Consider the following 27,849-nt stretch of genomic DNA (forward strand, 5'->3'; position numbering starts at 1 on the left):
TAAAGACAGTAATATATCTACCCAGGAACCACTATAGTCCTACCACAAATGCATACGTGTTAAAAGGATCGCTATGAAAAGATAGGTATCGCTATAATGAAAGATAATTTTCCTTTCTTTTAGTATTAGTTACTAAAGATACACATCAATATAACTTATAATTTACTGGTATTAATACAAAATAGCTAATTTACAATTAGAATAATAAAATGGAGTGAAATTATTGTCCCCTGTTCTTTAGTCCCTTCTAGATCCTAAAAATGGCTACACCAGAGCATATTTTATGGGAAAAAGCTAACAGAACTGCCAAGTTTCTAGTGAGTGAGGAGAAAGATAACTAAATTCTTTACATTTCATGATTCACTTCCATGTGATCATTAATGTTATCTTAAAGAGTAAGAAAGAGCCCAAAGATCATATATCAGCCTTGAAAAGCAAGATAAAACTCAGACTGCTTAGTTGAGTATACATGATATCATCTCACACCTGTCAGGATGGCTACCATCAAAAGAACACAACAAATTGTTGGTGAGGATGTGGAGAAAAGGGAACCCTCCTACACGGTTGGTGGGAATGTAAATTGGTGCAGCCACTGTGGAAAACAGTATGGAGGGTTCTCAAAAAACTAAAAATAGAACTACAATATGACCCCAAAATTCCACTCCTGTGTATATATCAAAAAAAAAAAAACAACACACTGATTCAAAAAGATACATGCACCCCAATGTTCATAGCAGCATCACTTACAGTTGCCAAGATATGGGAGCAACCTAAGTGTCCATCAACAGATGAATGGATAAAGAAGATGTGTGTCAGACCTACTAGAGCATGGACTTGAGGATCTGGGGAGGGGGAAGGGTAAGCTGTGACAAAGTGAGAGAGTGGCATGGACATATATACACTACCAAACGTAAAATAGATAGCTAGTGGGAAGCAGCCGCATAGCACAGGGAGATCAGCTCGGTGCTTTGTGACCACCTAGAGGGGTGGGATAGGGAGGGTGAGAGGGAGACGCAAGAGGGAGGAGATATGGGGATATGCGTATATGTATAGCTGATTCACTTTGTTATACAGCAGAAACTAACACGCCATTGTAAAGCAATTATACTCCAATAAAGATCTTAAAAAAAAAACATAATTTGCAAAAAAGAAAAAAGATGTGTGTGTGTCTGTGTGTGTGTATATATATATATATACACACACACATGTATGTTTTTCATAGCCATAAAAAAAAGAATGAAATTTTGCCATTTGCAGCAACATGGATGGACTTGGAGGGCATTATGCTAAGTGAAATAAATCAGAGAAAGATAAATACTGTATGATAACGTATATGTGGATTCTAAAAAATATCACAAACTAGTGAATACAACAAAAAAGGAAGCAGACGCACAGATATAAAAAACAAACTAGAGGTTACCAGTGGGGAGGGGGGAGGTGCAACAGGGGTGAAGGCATGGGCAGTACACACTGTTGGGTGTAAGACAGGCTCAAGGATATAATGTGCGACATAGGGAATATAGCCAATATTTTGTAATAACTGTAAATGGAAAGTAACCTTTAGAAATTGTATAAAAAAATTTTTTTAAAGAGTCCAAAGATCATATATCAGTCTTTTTTTTTAAATAGCTGTTTGTATTATTTTTATTATATTTAGTTAGTTAGTTATTTTATTTTTTGGCATCACCATGCAGCATGTGGGATCTTAGTTCCCTGACCAGGGATCAAACCCATGCCCCCTGCATTGGAAGAGCAGAGTCTTAACCACTGCACCGCCAGGGAAGTCCCCATATATCAGTCATAAAAAGCAAGATAAAACTCAAGACAGCTTAGTTTACTGAATATTCGTGTCTCATAAACCAGAACATACATGTACACATGTCACACACCAATGACAGTTCTTACTTTAATCTTTACAGCATCATAACGGATTTGTGAAAACTCACGAAGACCAAAAGAACCTCCAACAATCAGCAACTGAAACAAGACAGGGAAACGATTAAACAAAATAGAAGGGCAGAATTCAGTCTATCTATACATTACTTATCTGAACACCAACAGTGGCAGATTATACAAAATCTTATAGATTATTTTCCCTGGTGAGTTACCATTCATCTTCTCAGAGTAGATATAGTACACACTATCACTGGGAAACATTTTAGCACATGAGCAAATACCAAAATCATTACCCCCACCTGTACTTGACCTTATTTAAATATCACCATCAGAAGCGTTATATTAGTTGATTCTTACAAAAGACCTATGAGCTAGGGGAAAAAAAATACACTTAATAGATGAGGAAATAAAAGCACAGCGAACTAAATGACTTGCCTGTGATTGTAATGGGTAAATCCAGTAATAAAATCCTGGCCTTGCTTCTTCAAGACTAGAATTCTTTCAATTTTATGATTTTGCAAAATAGGCCAATTAGAGAGCATTTTTCTCCATTTTCTAACTAAGTGATAAAACAATCTCATGAAATGTGTTACCCTTCTCAGTATGCGGTACACCTTAAAAGAGCCCATGAATCGCCATTGCTGCTTTAGCATCTCCTCCGATAATCTAATGGGCTTCACTCTCATCCTCAAGCTGTAAGTTTAGCAATTTGGAAAAAAATTAAGTTTGATCCCTACCATCAATATATTAATATTACCAATTAAAGTAATACAAACAGATAAAAACACTGTAAAATATAAAATTCTATAATTTTGAAGTTGGAATACCAACAAAACCTTGAGGCTATGAATTTAAAAACCCAATAAATCTGACCACATAAAAATTTAGTCTCTTATCTGCAAATAAATAAAACAAAAATGACATCAAATCAAAAGACAAGAAACCAGGAAAAATATCTGTTATATATAACCAGCTAATACTTCCAATGTCAATATGTAATCATTCTTTGTATAAGTAAAGTAACTTTTTTGTCTCTTGGTTTCAATGAAAATGAGACACGCTGGGACCTGGGACCTGGGACCCTTTGCTGCAGTGCTTGCACCTGGACAAACTTCTCCTCCAGCAACAAAATGCAAAGAAAGTATAAGGGACTAAAAATTACTGCAAGCATGCACAGTTGGGACAAATTATGCACAACAAGATACAAAAAGACCAAAAACCCACCTGCCACTTCTGAAGAGCCGGGAGCAAAAACACAGTGTCAGGAGTAAAAGCAGGGTACTGCACATGCCCCCTTACACTCAACACTACAAAGGGGTGGGCAGACCACCTAAGCCACCCCTTTAGCCCCACCCATGGACACATCCCTACGCTCTCCCCATATAAGGAATCAGCTGGCCCCCACCCTAGGGGTTCGAGTGAGCGAGGGAACCTGTTACCTGTTTTCGCTCCCCCCTGCTAATAAAGTCTTGCCTGAATTTCTTGTCTGGCCTCTTATCAATATCTATTGATTAAGGAAGGCCAAGAACCCTGGTTGGTGACAAAAAAAACACACCTGTGATTTTCCTAAGTCCTCTCAGCCTCCCTTTATTCATTCTTCCTCACCTTCCCATCTCAAATTATTGGAGTATCTCAAAAGGCTCAGTCTTCACACCTTTTTTACCTATTCACAACCAAAAGAGTCCCTAGGTGATGCCATCCAGTTCCACGGATTTAAATAGCTTCTATAACCTAACAACTTCCAAATGTACATTTTCAGTGGGAAACATCCCACTGAAGTGAAGACCTGCCCTCCTACCTGACATCTCCACTTGAAAGTTTAACAGGTATATATAAATTAACATGAAAAATTCTTGATTTTTTACCCCAACACTCTTTCTGCCCCAATCTGCTGCTAATCAATCGTTCACATCCCAATTAAGGTCAAATACTTTCATCCAATTACTCAAGCCAGCTTCTCTGGAGTCATCTTTAGCTCCTCTAATTCCTATCTCACATCTAATCCATCACTGAGTTCTGTCAAAATATTTCTTAAATCTGACAATTTCTGACTATATCTTCTTCTAATATTCTAGTCTAGGCCACCATCATCTCTTTTCTGTACCACTGCCATCGCAATACCGACGTGTTACATAATAAAGAATTTGTCTGGTCTTGGTCCTGGGTTCTTGTGAGGGAGCTACTCACTTGGAATTTCCTGAGTGACAGGAGCATCTTTGTTATTGGGACCACAGCTGAGTTTATGCTAATGAGATGACTCACTGTGGGTCCCTAGATAGTCACAAGATAGAGGCTGGTCATGTGGGGATGATCAACCATGTGACTAGAGGGTTGGGACCTTGAGCCATGGGATAGCAACCTGACCTCCTGACCTCCAAGGAGGAAAGTGGGGCAGGAGATTGAGTTCAGTCACACAGCCAATGATCCAATCAACCATAGATGATGAAAATCCCAATAAAAACCTCTTGATGAGCTTCCTGGTTGGTGAACACATCAGTGTGCTGAGATGGTGGCATACCCTGATTCCACAGGGAGAAAACAGGGAAACTCTGCCTTTGGGACATTCTCCAGACCTTGCCCTAAAGGTCTCTTCTTTCAACTGTTCCTAATTCATAACCTTTATGATAAAACAATAATCCTAAGTATAGTGATATCCTGAGTTCTGTGAGTCATTCTACTGAATTATTGAACCTGAGGGGCTATTAGGAACCACTGAATTTGTAACCAGTTGATCAGAAGCACAGGTGGCCTAATATCACACAGCTTTCAGCTGGTGTCTGATGAGGGGAGTTTTATGGAGAACTGTGCACTTCATCTATGAAGTCTGTGCTAATGCTACATAGTTAGTGTCAACATTGCACTGTACTACCGGCCACTCATTACCGTGGTATCTACACTCCTAGCTAAATATCTTCATTTCTGCACTAGATCCCAACCATCTTATATACTGAAGGGCAGTGAGTCATCAAAAATCTTGCTCACCACACTGCATGATTCATCATAAAAATTCTATTATTCCTCCCATCTTATTAACAAATTTCTCTAGACCTTACTTCCCCATCAGTTATTATCCCATTTCTTTGTTCTTACCCGCAGTAAAATTTCTCAAACAAGTTGTCTATGCTTGCTGCTCTTTCCACTTTCCCTTAGACCCATTCCAACCATCACTGACATCCATGTTACTAAATGCAACGTTTAACTCTCTGTTCTCATCTTATTTCATGAGCAAAATTTGACACGGCTGATCACATTTTCCTTCTCTTCCCTTAAACCTGGTTTTCCTTTTACCTCACTGAGAACCCTTCTTAGTCTCCTGTATTGGTCCCTCCTGTACACCCCAACCCTCTGAACTTGGAGTACCCCCAGGGCACAGTGTTTGGTCTACTCTACCTACATTAACTTCTGCCCACAAGCTTAACGCAAGCATGGTAACCGCTGCTAAAGTAGAAGACCTAAAGAGAATATAAAGTTTCCTAACATACTATACAGAATGTCCAAGATAAAATAAACATTCACTTGTTACAAGAATCAGGAAACAGTAACTTGAATTAGGAAAGACTATCAAGTGACGTTAGCAAAGATTTTAAAGGAACCATCATAAAAGTGCCTCAAAGAGCAATAAACAAGTGAAAAATTAGAAAAATCTCACCAGAGCCCCCCCAAAAACAAAAAAAGTGACATCAGTGAAATGGCAGAGTAAGAATCTCCAAAAACCCTCTCCATTAAAGCAATGAGAACACTGGCAAAAGTTGTCAAATCTACTTTTTCAGAACTTTGGAAATTAAAAAAGGCCTGCAGTAATGTTGGGAACATTTTTGTAAGAAGAATGACTCAATCTCGGTTAAAGCAGAAAGATTGGTGGCATTTTTAGCCTACCTATTCCCACGTCTCGACCCACGCTCATTGGTAAACATGAAAACCAGCAGTCTAAAATCATGATATAAAGCAGTAACCGCTGGAAGGGGCATAATGGGGTGGAGCTCCTTGAAGTCTTATTCCCTGAGAATTTTCATTATTTGACCAGTCTGGTGGTTCCCTGGAAGACCCACTCGCAAGGCTGTCTTTAGTTTTCCTGACTTGGAGCTCAACTAGTGCAAACAGATTTCTCCCTGGAAGTGTTTGCTGAAAAAATTCAGAGGCCATTGTTTAACATCATACTGCCTGAGGTGGTAGATAACAGGGCAAGGAATAGTCTAACCAAAAAACTCAAAGGAAAATATGAGGCATAAGGTGTCCATAGAGGACTCTGAAAAGCTCAAACATATTCCTGACACTCTGGAAGGACATGCACATGAGCAGAACTGTCCACGTGCCCACAGCAGTGTGTAAGCTCAGGAGAGATCTGAGAAGGCCCTAAACACTCACCTGTGGCTAACCTTGAGGCTCTGAGCAAGCAAGAAGTAACAGCTTAAGGCGGAGTGTAACCTGCCTGGGTACTGAAGGCATACCCAATCAAGCACACAGAGCCCCTTGACAAACACTGGGAAACTTACTGCTTCCAGGTGTTTCAGAAAACCTCTGCCCAATAAAAACAAAAACAGCCCCATTTAAAAATGGGCAAAGGACTTGAATAGACATTTCCCCAAAGAAGATATACAGATAAACAATAATCCACTGTATGAACGAATGTCCTGCATCATTAGTCATTAGGGAAATGCAAATCAAAACCACAGTGAGATACCACTTCACACCCACTAGTAAGGGTTTAATTAAAAAAAAAAGTGGACAATGACAACTGTTGGCAAGAATGGAAAAATCAGAAGCCTCATATATTGCTGGTGGGAACGTAAAATGACGTAGTTTTTGGGAAATAGCTTGGCAGTTCCTCAAAATGTTAAACATGGAGTTACCATATGACCCAGCATTTCTACTACTAGGTATTTACTCAAGAGAAATGAAAACACATCCATACAAAGATCCGAACATGAATGTTCACAGCAGCATCATTCATAATAGCCAAGAAATGAAAACAACCTAAATGTTCATCAATGAAAAATAAATATTCCAACTGATGGAATATTAGCCATTAAAAGGAATGAGGTTTTGCTACGTTACATGAATGAACCTTGAAAACATTATGCTAAGTGAACAAAGTCAGTCACAAAAGACCATAAGTTGTATTATTCTATGAAATCTATAGACAAAAGTAGATTAGTGGTTAAGTAAGATGGGAGAAGGGTAGGGGACAACAGGAAGTGGCTACTACTGAGTATGGTGTTTCTCTTAGGGTGATGAAAATGTTCTAAAATTAGACTGTGGTGATAGTTGCATAACACTGAATAAACTAAAAACAACTGAACAGAAAACATTAAATGGGCTAATTTTTTAGAATGTAGAAACCAGTAGTCACTGGTCAGATTAGAAAGGTAAATTCTGCAGACTAAATGCGCAGTGTGGAAACTGAAACAACAAATATACTCTCTTTTTCAAGTGGTTTGGGAGAGCAGGGAAGGACAGTATTATTGGCCTATACCTGGTACTCTAAGTCCTCTTCTGTATGTTGCTGAATAAAGATTCTTATGAAGCAAGCATTAACATTTATCTAAGAGAGGAAATAATTTCAACTTGAAGTATAGTAGTATACTACAGTAATTATGGAATATTTGACTGATACATGATGAAGACGATGTATCTTTTGAGGTCTTTGTAGTAGTGTTGGGTTTTAAAGTACTGAATTCAACATTTTCCTCTACAAAAGTAGTTATATGTCTAGGACCCATATTTTGAAACAGTACAGACCTAGGTCCAGTATAGTACAGGTCCAATATAGACACAGAGACCAGTGTAGAGAAATATACTTGGGAAGAAGTCTACTGTGGTAGTCTCCACTCCATGAAATAAAACAAATGAGGGAAACCTTAGAAGGTACTTTAATACTACTGGTTTTAAGAGCTTAGCTTTGATGATTTTGAAAGATAAGAAACAAAATCAAACTGTCTTCCAGTGGGACATGCAGGTGACCTCAACGTAATGACTACAATCACAGTATTTTTGAATGGATCTCTATTTTGTGGCAGGGGAGTCTACAGGGAGGATAGTTTTTACACATTCCCCATCACCTACATTGTCTTACAGCTTTCTTTAAACTTTTAGAAAGATAGATAAAAAGGAGTTTCCGAAGATGAGCAAGAAATCCGCATTCATCAAAGATGAGTAAAAAAACTCATTGCTTTTCTAAGGTCACTTCTTTCCTTTAGTCCTGCTTAAATGCAAAAGCTAGTAACTTCACCTGTACCAAATCCATACCAAAGTAATAAACTATTTAAAAGAAAGTGGACTTTGTCCACATGCTTTTTATTTAAATTGTTTCATTTACTATGACATCAAGGCTTGCTGAAGCAAAGTAACTTGCCAAGGTCAAACTGAAAAGAAACGGAGTGGTCTCGCTGGATTCCAACTCGGGTTGGTGGTGTTAAGCCAACAACAATCTAAATTTCAAGACGAATGCAACCTTCTGGGAACTCCGCGTAGGAACAGATGCAAAGAAATAGACACCAAAACTACTTTCAACGTGCTTTAAAAATATCAACTATAATTCAGCGACCATCTTTTGAGGGCTGCTACAACGTGCTTCATTCAATTCACAACGATTTATTTAACTCATAAAAAGCCTGGAAGAATTAAGTCAGTTCACCAACTAATAAGCTGAAACCTGAAGATGCCCGAAATTATACAGTTAAATTAAGTAAATACAACTAGTTCCAATGATGCAGAGAATCGTCGAGCTGTAGCTGGGGGCGGGCGGGCGCGGAGCGGGGTAGGATGGAAGTTTAGTAATCACCCAGACTTGGGTTAAAATCTGCTTCTGACATCACTCTCAGAAGCACATCCAGGTAACTACCAAAGAGGTAAAAGGGGGACTCGAGATCCCACTACCAGCGCGGGGAGAGACTACGAGACTAGGACGGCCTAAACGCCAGCCCCTTCCTGGCCGAGACTGCCGTTCCGGGTCGCACGCGCTACACTTTCACAGAACTCTCCTTCCAGCCAGACTTGTGGTCCCACCCCTTCCGGAATCCCTCCCCCACTTTTTCTCACGGCGCTCACCAACATGGGAACTCCGTAGCGAAGGGTCTTATTCTTGCGCAGGGCGCGCATCACCGCGTGGGCGAACATGACTGAACTCTCCGACCCGCTTGGATGCCCAGCCAAACAGGCCAGCCTGGCCTTCCGAATCTCAGTGGCTCTGGGTCCCTCCCGAGGAGTACGTCCTTTACTAACCTCCTTTCCTTTGCCTCCCAGTGCAGAGCCCTTCCAGATAGGTCTCCGCCAGGCAAAAGCAATCGATCCGTAGTAACATACTCACGCTTCCCCCCGGAAATTCGAGCGTCAGAGGTTTGGTCCGGCAAGCTGGTTTGCAATCGGGACTTAGGGACTTACGTCGTGTTTGTAGTAACCGTCAAAGGATATAGAAACCTGTACCTCCTGTGTTGTGGGTCTCTTCTTAGAACACTCCCTGGCACATAAAATCAGCTCAAAATCTGTTTTAAAAAAGTTACTTTGAAGCCAGTAGTTTAGCCTCTATAGTTACGTGTGGGATGGGTAGTTTACCAGCTTAAAAAAGATGGGGGGGAAAAGTGCTGTGAAAGTTTAGGTTTAACGTTAATTGGTGTAGTGTCTTGCTATCCGTGAATTTTTAATGTTAGTGCTTTTATTGCCAGGTTGCGTGTAATCTTCAGTCATTTATGAATGTCTAGTTTCCACTCATTCATCAACCATCCAGCACACCTTGCTGTGGGACACAGAGAAGAAGAGATATGATCCCTGCCTTAAAGAGACTGGCAATCTAATGGGCACACGAATGAACCATGGGTAGCTTGGGAAACAGACCTCCCCCCCAATGTGTGCCATTTGCCAGGATGAGTCAGAGGAAGCCTCAACTGTCAAGTGTTTGAGGTTACATAATAGTATAGAGTGCAGGTGACATGACACAGTTCCCATGCTATCCCTGAAATCTTTCCATCTATCCCTGCCTCTTTATTGCCACTGAAATATTCCTGGTTTAATCCCTTATCATCTTTCCATCTATTAAAGTCACCCCTAAGTGTCTGTAGAAGAGAAATTCCTGATCTCCTTCCTGCCTTTAGGCTGATCTAGTTAACACTCATATCTAGACCCAAAAACAACAACAGAAACAAACAAAAAACCTTAATTATAGGGACTTCCCCGGCAGACCAGCGGTTAAGACTCTGCACTTCCAATGCAGAGGGCGCCGGTTCTATCCCTGGTGGGGGGAACTCAGATCCCACATGCCATGGGTGCGGCCAAAAAACGTAAAAAACAAAAACAAAACCTTAATTATGAACTCAAGTCTATCTCCCACACTGCTGACAGTTATCTAAGAGACATAGATAATGATGAGATTCTCCTCTTTTTTTCTGCCTACAATAGTCACTCCAATTTTCTTAGCAAGTAATTGAAGGGCGTTTGTAATATGACTTTGGCCTGCCTTTACTACCACTGTTCTTCATTCACTCCATGCTCCATCCTGGAGGAGATATTAACTGAGTAATGCTTCCACATCTTCCAGATGCAGCTTTAGGGACACCAGGTTCTTGAAGCCTCCCTTACTCCACAGGCAATGTAAATTATTTCCTCTTCAGAGCTCCACTAGTCTTTGACTAAAATATATCACAGAGCTCTATCACACTGTATTGTCGGTTTTAGTGTACGAAGTCATTGTTGTCCAAACAGTATATAAGAAAGATGAAAAAAAGGAGAGTGGAAAGAATAGTTCAGGGTTTGAATTTGAACATTGGGGTTTTGTTTTGGGTTTTGGGGCTGAGCAAATGTATCAACCCTCACCCCCAAAGCATCACCTGAACTGAACCAGGAAGATTTTAAAGTGATCAGGGTAAGGTTTATTAAAGTAAGACTGCTAATCCCTTCTCTTACCCCTATTTCTCCAATCTTCCCCAACCCCAATCTCTCCAAAAAAGAGACACCTTGCAAACCTGGGGACTGGAGCAGTAAGAAAGGTGGGAAGACTTAGCCTGAGAGGTTAAGTCACACTACATAGTTGCTGGGAGAAAATTATTTAGATTCATGGGAAAGAGTCTGGAGCAGTTGTAGAATACAGGAGAATTTAGGATTGCAGAGATCGTCTTGTGAACAGGGTTGCTATGGTTTATGAATAGTCTCCTTCAGTGCTGTGATTCCTTTGTATTTTATTTTGAATTATTTGGCTTACACTTTTTGTTGTATGTTTGTTTGTTTAATTCATCTCTGTGAAGAGACAGAAACATATAGGGCCATAGGATTTATTAGAGAATATATTGTGAAGTGTGCGAGAATTTGTATATGGCATTGCCTCTCGCCTTAGTCACTTCCTTTTGATACTTCAGAACTCATACAGCATCCAGGTTAGTCAAATGTATTACTTCTCCAAGTTTTCCTCATATCTTAAATGTCAAGGACACTGTTCTAAAAGTCCAGACCTTTTCCTACCTTTTCACTACATAAAATGTCACCTTATGGATCTGACTCCAATAAAGGCTGGCACTCAACGAATAGTTAATAATGGATTAAATCATATACATGTATTCTAGGTAATGCCATAGCTAATAATCTGTTATGCTTATCAGATAAAGCATATATTCAATGTAAGAGAATATAGGTCTTCAGTCTCCCATTCATTCCATCATCCAAATAAGCACTTATTAAGAACGTTGAAATGATCTCGAAGGAGCAACTAAATAGTAGGTATTACAAGTATGCTGTGACAGGGCGAGAGAGAGTCATGGACATATATACACTAACAAACGTAAGGTAGATAGCTAGTGGGAAGCAGCCGCATAGCACAGGGAGATCAGCTCGGTGCTTTGTGACCGCCTGGAGGGGTGGGATAGGGAGGGTGGGAGGGAGGGAGACGCAAGAGGGAAGAGATATGGGAACATATGTATAACTGATTCACTTTGTTATAAAGCAGAAACTAACACACCATTGTAAAGCAATTATACCCCAATAAAGATGTTAAAAATAAAAAATTGGGGGCAGTGTGGCATTTAAGCACTTAAGAAATGTTTTGCCGAAAGCCTGCTTTCAGTTTTAAGGTTCGTTGGATTCGCTGGCAAAATTACCACTCATTTGACACAAATAAACAGCTTTAATCCACTCTTTAATGAAAGCTGATTTAACTTAATTTTAATATACAATCATTAGAAGGAAAGGAATAAGAATATTAGAGAAATATAACAGGGCATGCATCACTGGATTGGGCCAACACCTACTTCCAGATCCAAACAGAAGCTGGGAAGTTCTGAGTAACAGCAATCTGGAGCCCCAGTAGGGAAGGGTCCCGGGTGGTGCGTCCACCCCACGGGTGAGACTTCAGATTAGAGTTCTGGGGGCTTCCGTTTGTAATTCAAGGCCACAAACTGATAGCAGTTTGCGGGCAAAAATGCAGCTCGGGGGCTTCCCTGGTGGCGCAGTGGGTGAGAGTCCGCCTGCCGATGCAGGGGACACGGGTTCGTGCCCCAGTCTGGGAGGATCCCACATGCCGCGGAGCGGCTGGGCCCGTGAGCCATGGCCGCTGAGCCTGCGCGTCTGGAGCCTGTGCTCCGCAGCGGGAGAGGGCACAACAGTGAGAGGCCTGCGTACCGCAAAAAAAACAAACAAAAAAATATCACCAATTTTGAGAGCTTTAATACCGAAGTTAAGTTTTAGAACTATGGCCAGATTTAATGGCTATGGTACAGAAAGATTACTTCATGAATCATCTGGTTTCATAATTGACATCTAGTATATAATTTAATTCGCTAAAAATCTTAAAATTTTGGAAGAGCATGACTCCAGACTCATTTTACAGGTGCACAAATTGAGGCTCAGAAAGGTTAAGAAGCTTGCACAACAGTTAACATTTGTACTATTTGTGAACTAGTACAAATGCCCCAACTTGAACTAAACTTCCTATAACATTTGACAATACTGATTATCTCCTTCTTGAAATTCTCTCCTCCCATGGCTTCCATGAATGTTTGGCTCCCATGGATCCTCTCCAACTTTGAGACTTCCTTCAACTGGGGTCTTTAGCTCTCTTCCATTTTTTTTATTTGTCCCAGTGACTCTCAAACTGTAGTGTGCACAGGATCCCCTGGAGACTTTATCAAAACACAGATTGCTGTGTTCCATCCCCAAGGTTTCTGATTCAGTAGATCTGGAATGGGACCTGAAAAACTGGGTTTTCTAACAAGCATCCAGATGCTGCTGGTGGCGGTGGTGGTCCAGGGACTACACTATGAGAACTATTGCTGTATCCTCTTTTGCTAGGTAAACTCAACTTTCACCTTGGCTTCAAATTTTATCACAGTGTGGATGACTTCCTGTACATTTTCAGTAACCTAAATGGTTTTCTAACACCTCAAAGTCAACATTCCACAAAGATCTCCTTCTGGACGGGGTAGGGAGTCTTTCCCTCCATTCTATCTAATTTCTATAGCTAGAACTAGAGAGTTGGCTACTCAGTTTCCAATTCAGTCCAATTTCAAACCACTTAAAATTAGTACTTTACATTATTCAACTAGGAAATTCACTGTTTTGCCCTTTATTGTATATTTCTCCTATGGTAGTGATCATTAACATCTAGTTTTAGAATAATTCATGTTTTGTCCTATTATTTTTTAAGTATTTAAATATTTATTTATTTATTTATTTATCTGTGCTGGGTCTTAGTTGCGGCATGTGAGATATGCATTGTGGCGTGCAGGGCTCTTAGTTGTAGCATGCAGGATCTAGTTCCGTTAACAAGGATTGAACCCAGGCCCCCTGCATTGGGAGTGCTGAGTCTTAACCGCTAGACCACCAGGGAAGTACCATATCTTATTACTTTTTATAGAGTATAGGCTATGGGATGAATGGGACTATGCCTAATACATTTCTATCCTCCATGACTTTTTTCATAGTCCTAAACCATAATTCATAATTTTTGGAAAAACAAATGAAATGGCAACTGAAAAGGTGGCAAGAGTTTCCCATACCATGCTATACAGTGAAGAATCCCCCATTACTGATTCCTAAACCAAACAAAAATCTGCTGCATGACACTTTGCAGAGAATCAAAGGTAACTCTTCTATACAAAAGTGCTAGAGATCTCTTCTGTACAGATTAGTGAAAGCAAAAGGAATTCAAAGTTAAATGCATTGTCTTGAAGTACACTTACTACCTTGGTTAAAATTAAGTTTCGGGCTTCCCTGGTGGTGCAGTGGTTAAGAATCCGCCTGCCAATGCAGGGGACACGGGTTCGAGCCCTGGTCCAGGAAGATCCCACATGCCACGGAGAAACTAAGTCCATGTGCCACAACTACTGAGCCTGTGCTCTAGAGCCCGTGAGCCACAAATACTGAAGTCTGTGCACCTAGAGCCCGTGCTCTGCAACAAGAGAAGCCACTGCCATGAGAAGCCCGCGCACCACAACAAAGAGCAGCACCTGCTCGCCGCGACTACAGAAAGCCCACGCGCAGCGACAAAGACCCAATGCAGCCATAAATAAATAAATAAATAAATAAATAAAATTTTTAAAAATTCAAAAAAAAAAAGTTTCATGAGGTAGAGCAAATCAGGAAACTTCTAACTTTCCGATTGCCATGGGACTAAAGCCCATCTGAAAGCTTTCTGAATACTGTCAGTTAAGCTAACCAGGGCTTCCTTTTTGGGCAGGTGAATGTGTGCTTTTGTGATATAAGTCGATGGTGAAACAGGATCTTATCTATTGAAATTTATGTTAAAAAACCTTTGCAGGAAAACATATTTAGAAATGTAAAGACAAATCTTTGAATTCAGGGCAAGTAAAGTGTACTTTAATCTGAAGATAAATTTTTTGGAAAGGAAACCATCAAAAAATGGCCTGACTGTATGTGTGTTTTAAGTGCTTGAGTAACATCAGTTGCCCTGGTTTAAGAAAAAAGTCAAATGTCATTGTACTATAAAGTTTCCTATACATCAAAACACAATGCACATCCAATAAAAATAGAATTTGAGGGCTTCCCTGGTGGCGCAGTGGTTGAGAATCTGCCTGCCAATGCAGGGGATACGGGTTCGAGTCCTGGTCTGGGAAGATCCCACATGCCGTGATGCAATTAGGCCCGTGAGCCACAATTACTGAGCCTGCGCATCTGGAGCCTGTGCTCGGCAACAAGAGAGGCCGCGATAGTGAGAGGCCCACGCACTGCGATGAAGAGTAGCCCCCGCTTGCCACAACTAGAGAAAACCCTCGCACAGAAACAAAGACCCAACACAGCCATAAATAAATAAATAAATAAACAAACAAATAAATAAATAAATAAAACTTGACACCTCAAAAGTAAATTGGCTTCCTAAAGTACCACTTCAAAATCATATAACACTATTTTTAAAATTTAAATTTTTTTCAATTTTATGGAGATAAATTGACACATAACATTATATAAGATTAATGTGAACAACATAACAACTAGATATACATATATATTGTGAAATGTTTACCATGATAAATTTGGTTAACATTCATCACCTCATATAGGTACAATATTTTTCCTTGTGTTGAGAACTTTTAAGATCTATAACACTATTAGTAACACTACTTTGCATAACCCCCCAAATCAAAAAGGGTATCAAAATAGAAATTATAAGTTATATGGCAAGTAAGATAAAAATTTCATATGAAATCCTATTATTTAAGATGACAGAAAATAAATACCTGACTTACAAAAAAAAAAAAAAGAACTAAGAGAAAGTATAAAGAGAGAATTAGTCAAAAGAAAAGCTAAAATAAAAGAAATGGAAAACAAACAAAACCAGAAGAATGCATCAATAAAACCAAAAGCTGGTTATTACAAAGAATCAATTAATAGATTAAGGGAAAAAATTTAATGTTAGGGATGAGACAGAAAATAAAAACGTGTAAAAGAAAATAAAAGGGATTACATGAGAATTTCAAGTTATCTTCTATTACAGTAAATAAATTGAACAGCTAGAGAAATTGATGTTTTAGTGATAAAACATAAATGATCATTTAAAAGTCGAAAATCAGGACTTCCCTGGTGGTGCAGTGGTTAAGAATCCACCTGCCAATGCAGGGGACACGGGTTTGAGACCTGGTCCGGGTTTGAGACCTGGTCCGGGAAGAGCCCACATGTGTGCCACAACTACTGAGCCCGAGTGCCACAATGACTGAAGCCCACGTGCTGAGCCGGTGCTCTGCAACAAGAGAAGCCACTACAATGAGAAGCCCGCGCACCACAACAAACAACGAAGAGTAGCCCCTGCTCACCACAACTAGAGAAAGCCCATGCGCAGCAATGAAGAACCAACACAGCCAAAAATAAATAAATTATTTTTTAAAAAAAGGTCAAACATAACAAGTACTATGGAAATTGCAAATTTACCACTAAGAAGAACTAGGCAGTTGGCTGTGACACAGGAAGAAACATTCATGCTAATTGAGCCAAACCATATCTTGCAAAAGTCTAGTGCAAAATTTTATTCCTCCTCTATTAAGATATTCTTGGGAACTATTATATAGGTACTTTTACTGGTTCCTTAAAGGAATTTACCATTTCATGGTTTCAAGAGCCTTTTCCCCAACACTGTATGATCACAGACCTGATATCAACTTCCTTTGCCAGTTGTTTGCAGGTTTCTGGAAGAATTTGAGTTCCTATGACTTGTCCTTTATGTCCTCCCTAGGTGCAAAGTTCTTTACTGTCTACATATGTTGAGTATCCCTCAAACAAAAAATTATCACTTTTTGTGGAGCCCCAGAGTGGATGCCCAGGGAAAATTTAGAAACCCAAGAGGAAGGATTGGAGTCTAGAGTGATAATGAGAAAATAAGGCAAATTTGAAAACAAAAGTAAATGAGTAGTTGGTATTAGAATGGACTGCTGGGTGGAGAATCTAGATGTTAAAGGTTTAATCCTTGGTGGTTTCTGCAGAGTTGCAGGTTGGGCTATGGGGAGAAGGTCTCTGAGGGGCATTGTGGCCTCCAGGAGGTGGTACGGAGAATGCATCTAGGGAACCAGGTCTAAGGTGCCCCCGGGACCAGACAAGCTTTAAAATACAGAAGGCATCTGGGGAAATAACACTAAGTTGAGAATTTAGCCCGAAAATCAGTGGGGGAGGAAATACACAAACTTTAAAGTTTGTAGGAAGACCCTAAGGTAAAGAATCTGGTATTTTTGAGTAACCGAAAGGCCAGGGAGGAGAGGGATCAGAGAGAAAGCATGGAGTGTGGAGTGAAATGAGTTTGGAGAAAGTAGGCAGGAATTAGATCATGCAGTGCATTATAAGTGGTGATGAGTATTTTGGACTGAATCCTACGGGCAGCTGGAAACTTCTAGGGGATTTCTAAGCAGGGGAGAGATGGGAATACAAGCCACCCCAGCCCCTCGCTGTCCCCCAGAGCCAGGTGAACAAGGGGTGTCCCATGGGTGGCAGCTGCAAAAACCAGGCCACCAGACATAAAAAACTAAGTCACCAGCAGTGTGGTGGAGTAAAACTCCCCTCCAGGAGACACTGGTGCACTGGAGTGTAGCAGAGGGAGAGCTTAAAATAGTGTCCGCCCTCCAAGGTCTCTGAAAAGGATTAGAGTCAGCCCTTAGATGAATGTTTAGTTAGAGGCCTGCCCCTCAGGTCGCAGTCATAATGGTTAGCTAATAGGCTTCCTTCACAGAAAGACCAAGCATTTGGGTCTGTTGCCTTTTGCTGTGTCCTGGGGGTGGTAGCTGTTTAAGAACTCTTTCTCTCTTGGCTACAATCCTGTGGGACCCAAGATCATAAGCCCCACTGTCCTCCAGAGCCAGGCAATGTAGAAGTGTCTCCTGGCAGCAGCCACAAATATCTGGGTGCCAGACAGAGGGGTATGAGCTCCTTTCTAGGTGACATCAGTTATTACAGTCCCATGGGACAGGAAGGCAAACTCCCCTGGCCTCCAGAGCCATGCAGTTAAGATGCATGCCTTTGGCAGCAGCTGCAAAGATCTGGGCAGCAGATGCATGTAAAAGGTCCCTTCCAGGAGAAACGGGTGCTCTGGAGCATGGCAAAGGGAGAGTGCAAAGATGGCACCCGCCAGTCTCTGTCCCTGGAGAGTATTCCAGCAGGCTCCCAGATGTATGTGTTAAATTAGATGCCTGCCCCTCAGGCTGATGCTTTAATATAAGCAGGTGAGCTTCCTTCACTTTATTTAATTTTTAAAGTTTTATCTATACAATTTTTATTTTATATTTTTTAATTACAATGTTTTCTTCCAAGTTTATTGAGATGTAATTGACATACAGCACTGTATAAGTGTGCAGTGTAATGATGTAACTTACATCATGAAATGATTACCACAATAAGTTTAGTAAACATCCATCTCGTAAAGATACAATATTAAACAATTAGAAAAAATTATATTTTCCTTGTGATGAGACCTCGGGATTTACTCTCTTAACGACTTTCATGTATAACATACAGCAGTGTTAATTATATTTATCCTGTGGTACACTACATCCCTGTATTTATTTATCATAAAACTGGAAGTTTGTACTTTTTGACTACCTTCATCCCTCCCCGCAACCCTGCCTGCAGTAGGCACAAATCTGATCTTGTGTTCTGTGAGTTTGTTTCTTTGTTTGTCTGTTTGTTTTGAGGTATAATTGACCAACAATGCTATATTAGTTCCTGGTATATAGCACAGTGATTCCATATTTCTATACATTTCAAAATGATCACCATGGTAAGTCTACTTACCTTCTGTCACCATACAAAGACATTACATGATTATTGACTATATACTCCACAGAGTAAATGTCATACCCATGACTCATTAATTCTGTAACTGGAAGTTTCTACCTCTCAATCTCTCCTCCCCTGCGTCCCCTCTGGCAACCATCTGTTCTTTGTATCTATGACTATGTTTCTATTTTGTTATGTTTGTTCATTTGTCTTGATTTTTATTTTTTTAATAAATTTATTTATTGTATTTATTTTTATTTTTGGCTGCATTGGGTCTTCATTGCTGTGCACGGGCTTTCTCTAGTTGCAGCGGGCAGGGGCTACTCTTCATTGCAGTGCGTGGGCTTCTCATTGTGATGGCTTCTCTTTGTTGCAGAGCATAGGATCTAGACACGCAGGCTTTAGTAGCTGTGGCAAGCAGGCTCAGTAGTTGTGGCTCGTGGGCTCTGGAACACAGGCTCAGTAGTTGTGACACACGGTATTAGTTGCTCTGCGACATGTTGGATCTTCCCAGACCAAGGCTCGAACCCATGTCCCCTGCATTGGCAGACGGATTCCTAACCACTGTGCCAACAGGGAAGCCCTGTCTTGATCTTTAGATTTCACATAAAAGTGAAATCATATAATATTTGTCTTTCTCTGGTTGACTTATTTCACTGAGCATAATACCCGCTAAGCCCATTCATGTTGCCACAAATGACAAGATTTCATTCTTTTTTATGGCTGAGTAATATTTTACTTTATAGATATATTGTATTCTGTGTATATATATATATAAAATACATACCACATATATATAAATACCTATATATATAAATACACACATATATACACACACACACATATATATATATATATATATATATACACACACATATATATCACATCGCCTTTTTCTATTCACCTATGGATGGACCCTTAGGTTGCTCCCATATCTTGGCTATTGTAAATAATGCTGCAATGAACATTGGGGTACATATATCTTTTCAAATTAGTATTTTCATTTTCTTTGGATAAGTGACCAGGAAGGGAACTGCTGGATTGTATGGTAGTCCTATTTTTCATTTTTTGAAGAACCTCCATACTCTTTTCCATAGTGGCTGCACCAATTTACACTCCCACCAACAGGACGTGAGGGTTCCCTTTTCTCCACATCTTGCCAACACTTGTTATTTGTTGTCTTTTTGATGATAGCCATTCTGACAAGTGTGGAATATCCCTAATGATTAGTGATGTTGTAAACCTGAAACTAATAGAATGTTATATGTCAATTATACATCAATACAAATTATTTAAAATGTACTGGTGCAAGGGGCAACATCATCTTTAAGGAGTTCAGTTGAGTCCCTCATCTGTAGAACAGTTCGATGATACATTGTCACAGACCAGTGTTTGTTCAGAGCTCTGAGGATAATGAAGTAACAGAGGTCAGGGGCTGCACTTAAGAGCCTGAAACTACGGGACCAGAATTAGCATCAAAATTGCCAATATTGGAGGGGCTGCTGAAGTGATTTACCTTTCACCTAAGGACTTCTGAGGTGCTAACAGACAATGTCATTCTAAGACAAACAGATGAGTAGCCAGAGAGTGCTGCTTAACATCTATAATCAGAAGAAGGCAAAGTGGGAGGAGCAGGAAACTGAGAATGGTTGCACCAAAAAAAAAAAAAAAAATAGTGATGCCTGCTCAGTTCATGTGGCAAAGCTAATTTTCAAATACAGAATCTGTTGACTAAAGCGATCGCTGTGCTCCTAGGAGGAAGGACATATCAACATCATGACAAATAGATTATGTAGTGATTCTCCCAGTCCTTTCCCCAAGAAACCTACAACCATTTCCTTGGGAGACAATATGGTAGGGATAGAGAAACAACTAGAATTGAGAAGATTATTGGACACAGTGTCTTCACTGATATTGATGCTCAGACTCCAAAGCATTTTCATGGACCCTGAAATAGTGGGAGCTTATGACATCAGGAAATAAGTGGAGTCCTAGCTGGCATACATTTTACAATGTGTTCAGTGGTCTGCAGTCCAACCCAGTGGTCATTGCCTCCAAGTCCCCAGGTATACACTTGGGATTGGTATCTTAGGCAGTGGGGATAATGTCCTTCTAAGGTCCTTGGCATGTGGAATAAGAGCTATCATCATCCCTGTGCAGGTGGAAGCCTCTCAAACATCCTGAAGTCAATATTGTGTTCACAGTGGGAAGATGGACACAAGGGTCACCATTAAAGACAAAAAGAGGCAGCAGTGGTTGTACATATAATATCTCCATTGAAATCACCAGTCTGGCCCTAACAGAAACCTAATCAATCCTAATGAGTGATTGTAGACAACCAACTCTCCCAATTCTCATTGTGGCCGCTGGATGAGAAATACTATCATTCCTAGAGGATATCAAAATGACCTCAGGTGCCTGGCATGCAGCCATTGATTTGGTAAACTTGTTAATTTCTATTTTGAACAGAAAAGAGTATAAAAAAATGGTAGCATTCATGTGGCGTGGGTAACCATATTTGTGTAGTTGCCCTCCAGGGCCATGTTCACCTCCTTGCATCTGGCATAATATTATCTGAACAGATCTAGAGTCTCAGAACCTGCAGAAGACATCATACTGATTCATTATATCAAGAGCATCATGCTGATGGGACCAGGCGAACATGAGTTGGTTAGTTCATTAGAGGTCTTATAAGGAGATACACATTCCAAGGTTAAGAGATAAACCTTACAAAGATTCAGGGACAGTTCAGATTACTGGAGTATTTGGGGTTACAGTGGTGTAGGTCATGTTCAGGCATACCCCGAGTTTAAGGGAAATTGCTTCATGGTGCCTTCCCTACCACAAGGAATGTGATGGCTGATATATATGCCGCTTTGGGTTATTGAAGCAAACATTTCACACCTATGAATACGATGCTGGATGATAATGAAGTGGGAACACAAAGCAAGAAAGGGCCTTGCTTTCTTGCTAGCCTGTGCAAACAGAGCCATAATTTGGGCCATAAAGTCTGGCACAGCTAATGTTTTTGACCCTGTGGGAAACTGGTGGTAGGGGTAAAGATGTGGTGTGGAACCTGTGGCAGGCCCCAAAGGAGAATCACAACGTATGCCATAGGGTTTTGAAACAAGGCCATGCCATCTATGTCATGGAGACTATGGAGAAACAGCTCTCAGTGCGTTAGGGGAACCTGAGCAAAGTGAGCTTTTTGTCCATGTGGCCCCATATGAGCACGTGCCCTGAATCGTGTATCGGCTAGGTTTCTCTGGGCCTGGCGATCCATAAAATCAGATGGATTTGGCAGCAATTCACAGAAAACTCAAAATAGAACATCCAATACCAAGCTCATACAAGAGGAGAAGACATGTGTACGTTGTATGAGCAGGTATTTGAAGTCATCATATCACTCACCATGGTTTCACCAGTCACTTCACTCAGCTTCCGTATATGCCCACATGGGGGTTTTGTTCAGTCAGCTAAATGAGGAATAAAATGCCTGACTTTGGTGTATGGTTGGGTAGGCTTGGTATATGGGTTCAAACCAAACATGGAAGATGACTGCATAACATTCCTCTTCAAGGATGACTCTAAAAAGAGAGAAATAATAAAAAATAATATTATTGGGCAGTTTTATGCCTAGTACCTTGGTCGTCTACCCTACGTGGAAGGTTTCTAATTAGACTACTTCAGGTGGCCAAGAGCCTGATGAGCTGGTCAGGGCCTGGAATAAAAAGGACTAGAGCATCAGAGAAAAGGTGTTCTAGGGTAGAGCTCTGTGGCTGCTCATATAGCTTTAGTCAGGAAGTGTGAAGATTTTCTTTTTTAAGTATAGTTGATTTACAATATTGTATTAGTTTCATTTGTATAGCAAAATGATTCAGATATATATCTCTCTATATCTGTATCTCTCTATCTCTATACAGTGCAGATTATTTTCCATTATAGGTTTTTAGAAGATATTGAATAGATTTCCCTGTGCTATACAATAAATCCTTTTTGCTTATCCATTTTGTGTACAGCAGTTTGTATCTCTTAATCCCAAACTCCTAATTTATCCCCCTACTCCCTCCCTTCCCCCTTTGGTAACCGTACGTTTGTTTTCTATGTCTGTGAGTCTGTTTTGTATATAGATTCATTTGTATTATTTTTTAGACTCCACGTATAAGTGATATCATGTAACATTTGTCTTTCTCTGTCTGATGTACTCTACTTAGTGTGATATACTTTTTTTTTTTTTTTTTTTGCGGTACGCAGGCCTCTCACTGCTGTGGCCTCTCCCGTTGAGGAGCACAGGCTCCAGACGCACAGGCTCAGTGGCCATGGCCCACGGGCCCAGCCGCTCCGCGGCATGTGGGATCCTCCCAGACCGGGACACGAACCTGTGTCCCCTGCATCAGCAGGCAGACCCTCAACCACTGCGCCACCAGGGAAGCCCTGTGATATTCTTTAGTTCCATCCATGTTGTTGCAAATGGCAGTATTTCATTTTTTATGGCTGACTACGATTCCAGTGTGTGCACGTGTGTGTGTGTGTGTGTGTATATATATATATATATATATATATAACATCTTCTTAAACCAATTATCTCTGGATGGGCACATGGGTTGTTTCCATGTCTTGGCTATTGTAAATAGTGCTGCTATGAACATCGGGTTGAGTGTATATTTTTGAATTAGTGTTTTTGGTTTTTGCAGGTATATACCCAGGAGTGGAATTGCTGAATGTTATGGTAGTTCTATTTTTTTTTTTTTTTTCAGTACGCGGGCCTCTCACTGTTGTGGCCTCTCCCGTTGCGGAGCACAGGCTCCGGACGCGCAGGCTCTGCGGCCATGGCTCACGGGCCCAGCCGCTCCACGGCATGTGGGATCTTCCCGGACTGGGGCACGAACCCGTGTCCCCTGCATCTGCAGGCGGACTCTCAACAACTGCGCCACCAGGGAAGCCCTATTTTTAGATTTTTAAGGAACATCCGTACTGCTTTCCATGGTGACTGCACCAATTTACATTCCCATTAATAGTGTACGAGAGTTCCGTTTCTCCCACATCTTCTCCAGCATTTATAATTTGTAGATTTTTGATATAGCTATTCTGACATTTGTGAGGTGATACCTCACTGTGGTTTTGACTTGCATTTCTCTAATAATTAGTGATGTTGAGCATCTTTTCATGTGCCTGTTGGCCATCTGCATGTCTTCTATGGAGAAATGTCCACGTTGGTCTTCTGCACATTTTTGATTGGATTTTTGTAACACAGGTTCATGCCTATCAAGAAGCTTCCGTCCTGGAAAAGGCCCTGAGCAACCAGGCAGAGAAAATGACTCGGCCAATCAATAGACAATCTTCACCATTAACCACCATGGAACTGGCACAATGGGCACATGAACAGAGTGGCCATGGTGGCAGACGTAGTGGCTACAGTGAGCTCAATAGCATAGACTCCCACTTGCCAAGAACGTCAGTCCAGGTACTACCATCTCTAAATGTCCAACTTGCCAACAACAAAGATCATTGCTGAAGTCCTGAGAAGTCATTATTTCTCAGAAGACCCAGCAGTTAATTGGTGGGAAGTCAACTACCGTGGGCCCCTTCCAATCTGGAAGGGCCAGCATTTGGTCCTCACAAGAATAGATAGTAACTCTAGATGTGATAAGTAGCCTTTTGTGCCTGCAGAGCCACAGCCAGCATCAGTATTGGGGGCTTGCTTATGAAATGTGTGATCTTTAACCATGGAGTCCCACGTGGCTTAGGACGTGAACAGAGACCTCAGCCTTCAGTGAATGAGGTAAAGGAATGGGCCCATCCCAATGGAATCCATTATTTGCATCACATCAAATATTCACTGGCAACCACCCGCACACTGCACTGCAATGAGCTACTGAAGGCACAGCCGAAACATCAGCTCAGAGACAATATCCTGGAAGGATAGAGTGCCATCCTTCAGGGTACAGTGTGTATGTTCAATCAAAGACTGCTACATGGTACTGTATATCCATTATGAGGAATATATGGGATCGGGAAGCAAGAAGTAGAAGTTGGGTGGCCCTACTTACCATGACTCTTAATGATCCACTGGTGGTTTTTCTGCTTGTCCTCCCAGCAACTGTGTATTCTCCAGGGCTGTAGGTAGGTCTTGGTCTACAGAGAATGCACTTTTGCCAGGGATACAGCATGAATGCCATGGAACTGCAAGGTACAGTGGCCATCAAGGCCCCTCAGTCATCATATGTCCAAAGACTAGCTTGTGAGAACAGGAGTCACCATTATGGATGGAGTCATTGACCCGGAGTAGCAGGGGAGTTAAGGCTGCTATTCCTCAGTAGAGGCTTGGAGGATTACCTGTGGAACCCAGGTGATACTCTTGCCAGACTCCTGGAACTCCCTTGCTTGGGCAATGGTAACTGGAATGGACTTGTGCAACAATCTTGGCCTGAGAGGTCTCAGACTCCTCGAGGATAAAGATGCAAAATTTTTAAACAAACAATATAGAGAGTCTCCTGTTTTTCCTGTATGTTCTACTCTTCCCCATCTACTTTCTCCTTTCTTATACTCATACCCCTTGAGTATCTAAAACTACCACAAGGATTGCAGAAACACTTCTCAGCAATAGTGTTCTGTTGGTTATCGGGACTCCTTCAAGGGGCAGGATAATAGGAAAGAGCCTCTCAGGCACTAGTTTTGGTTAAAGGTGAAACTGCTGCTAAAGTTAAAATATAGGACAGTTACTACGATTCTTCTTCTTACAGAAACCCTGAGCCTGCTTCAGTTGTGAAGTCACCGGGTCTGCCATTGTTCTCTGATACGCCTCAACTCAATGAAGATTTACCCTCTATTGGAGTCACATAAATCTTAAAAAAAAATAATTTGGTGCCATTGCTTGGGGAGAGGGTAGAAAAATTTCCAACACTGCCTGATGGGGTCAAAAACAGAACCAATCAAAGAACCCTAATTTTCTTTGGTGTGGAGGTAAGTCCTCCTCCTGTTCTCAATTTTTCTTGTTTTTGTTTGTTTGTTTATTTGTTTTTTCATAGTTTGGAGTTGCAGGGCTGTGGATCTCTTGAAGGTCAAACTTTTGTCAGACTGAGGTCAGTATTCTTCTTTTGCTTTCTGGAGATCTTTGGACGAGCAGAAACTTAGGCATTTTTCCTAAGGTAGGTCATGTCCCTCTTTCTACCTCAGACTTCTTTTACCTGGGAAAACTCCTATTTTACCCAAACTGCTGGTCAGATTTGCTCTAGAAATATGGTCTGCCAGAAAGACCCTTACTCTATTAATTTCTTCTCGAAGTAGCATTTGTTCATTGAGTACCATCTCAAATTTAGTGGCCCTATAGTTTCTTGGGTGTGTCAGACTTGTGAGTGTGGCACCTTAGAAGAAAGGGCATTAGAATAGCCATCGCACCATGGGCAGCCTACCTCAGTTGGTACAAAGAAGACAAGAAAGGAAATACATTAAACAGATTCCAATATTTTGAGGCCTCTTTAAACGTCAACCTTCTTCTCCTCTCAAAGCCTTTGACCTTCTCTCTACCTCTGTTTATGTCTCTTATAACCCCACTCCTTCCTAACATCCTTACTAGCCTGATCTCTCCTTTCTTTTAAGCTCCCTTGCTTTTCTGCCCTTGTTTGATTGGGAGTAATCCAACCATGTTAACTAGGCTATACTTAATCTATCTCACAGGTCTGGCACCAGTTAGAAACTGCTTTTTAGGAATATTCATCTTAGGCCTTAACATGAGACAGCCACCTTTCCAAAAAGTGTGGCCTAAACCTGAAACATCAAATGTTATTTAGAAATACAAACTGGACTGACAGACCACATGCATCCTCACATTGCCCAATTCTGAGGACTTCCAAGCAAAAGATGCTGGAAGCATTGCTGTTGCCCTTGTTTACACTGCACATTTGGTATCCATGATTTCCTTTTTCCGACAAGTGCCCCTCAGATATCCTATAATTTTAAGGGATCTATCAACAGTCAAAGATAATATTAATGACAAGTTGAAAAGGAGGGAGAGTTTCCATTACACCCAAAAGGAGGGGAGAAGTGGCTGTTTGATTACAGTGTCTATCTTCTGAACAAAAATATAGCACAGCTAAGATATCAACATGGACTAGGGACTCCAGACTTGAGGCAAACCCTCCCCAACCTGAAAAACTTCATGGAGCATGGACTAGTGGTCAGGTGCGACAGAAATCACACCTCCAGTGCAACCCCTGTTCCAAAGATACAAAGCTCCATATTTGGGGGTGCAGATGTAGGCTTCTCTGGGATATCCCTTCACCGGACAAAGGACACCGGAAACGGGCCAGCTCAGGGAATGAGAGACGCGAGTACAAAACCCCTCCCCCCAGTTAGAACTCGGTATTTGCCCAGCCTGTGACCACCATCCCCTCCATGGGAGAATCTGAAAGACAATGTCTCTGTCTTCCTCCTTAGACACCTCCAAAGAAAACAAGAAAAAAGGGGTAGATCTGGGAGACAGATCACATGGAGGCCAAGTGAGTGTGAACATTAGCCAGGAACAGCGACAAGCCCTCTCGGGGTCTCCAGCCACAGTCAGCGGCACCCTCCTGTCCAGCGAGCAGGCCGGCTCCTCGAGCACCCTGCTTCCGGAGACGGGGGTGGGAGGGGATTTCCACCCTGGGTCTGAAGCCGAGCTCTGCTGTGCCATGGAGCAAGCGGAAAAGTTCATCGGTGTGAAAGCCACAGCCTTCACCTCAGGCAACCAGCTGAAAGCATTTAACTGCATCCCCATGGACGGTGCCGGGGCAGTGGAGTGTGATGAACAAGTTCTGGGAGAATTTGAAGAGTTCTCCCCAAGGATCTATGCACTGAATGAAAACATATCCAGCTTCCGCTGGCCACGCAGGAGTTCTGATAAGTGAAGCGAGAGGACAGACAGTAGGACCAGGGTAGAGTCACTGCTTGAAATGAGGATAAAGCTGCACTGGTCACCCTTTGTAACAATTATGACACGAAATGAATATTAATGAAGGGTATTCCTCAGAAAAATAGACTTTGTGAATCGAGGAGGAACTCAGGATCACTGTGTATCAGTGGGCCAAAGTTAGATTTTGCTTGCAAGATCTGCTTTTCAGACCTGACAATTGCTTAAAGGCAAAAGTCACTCTCTGGCTCGAGTCACTTTATAGGCATTTGTCTGCTTTTTTATTTACACTTCTATGTTATCCTCAGAGGGAAGATGATAATATATAAATAATATAGTGAACTCGCTTTTAGTTTCTCATGAGCATTTGCCCTCAC

At 41.2% G+C, this 27,849-nt stretch overlaps 1 protein-coding gene and 1 pseudogene across 3 annotated transcripts in view; one reads left to right on the forward strand and one right to left on the reverse strand.

Annotated features, from left to right (window-relative positions):
- The window catches only part of COX16 (cytochrome c oxidase assembly factor COX16), a 26,728-nt gene extending 17,617 nt beyond the window's left edge, over positions 1-9,111 (reverse strand). For 2 of the 3 annotated variants that reach the window (XM_089907890.1, XM_089907889.1), the window contains exons 1-2: positions 8,944-9,111; positions 1,906-1,977 (exon numbers count right to left, since the gene is read on the reverse strand). In XM_089907890.1, the coding sequence (XP_089764016.1) occupies positions 1,906-1,977; positions 8,944-9,012 (141 nt within the window). In that variant the 5' untranslated portion in view covers positions 9,013-9,111. The remainder of the gene's footprint in view (positions 1-1,905; positions 1,978-8,943) is intronic. The other variant, XM_089907891.1, reaches the window with a different exon arrangement.
- On the forward strand, positions 9,011-27,763 carry LOC111173010 (UV radiation resistance-associated gene protein pseudogene; annotated as a pseudogene).
- The last annotated feature ends 86 nt before the right edge of the window (positions 27,764-27,849 follow it).

The sequence above is a fragment of the Delphinapterus leucas genome, chromosome 2, assembly GCF_059928025.1.
Source record: "Delphinapterus leucas isolate spDelLeu-1000000601 "Yukka" chromosome 2, BTC_Dleu_Yukka2, whole genome shotgun sequence".
Classification (NCBI taxonomy): domain Eukaryota; kingdom Metazoa; phylum Chordata; class Mammalia; order Artiodactyla; family Monodontidae; genus Delphinapterus; species Delphinapterus leucas.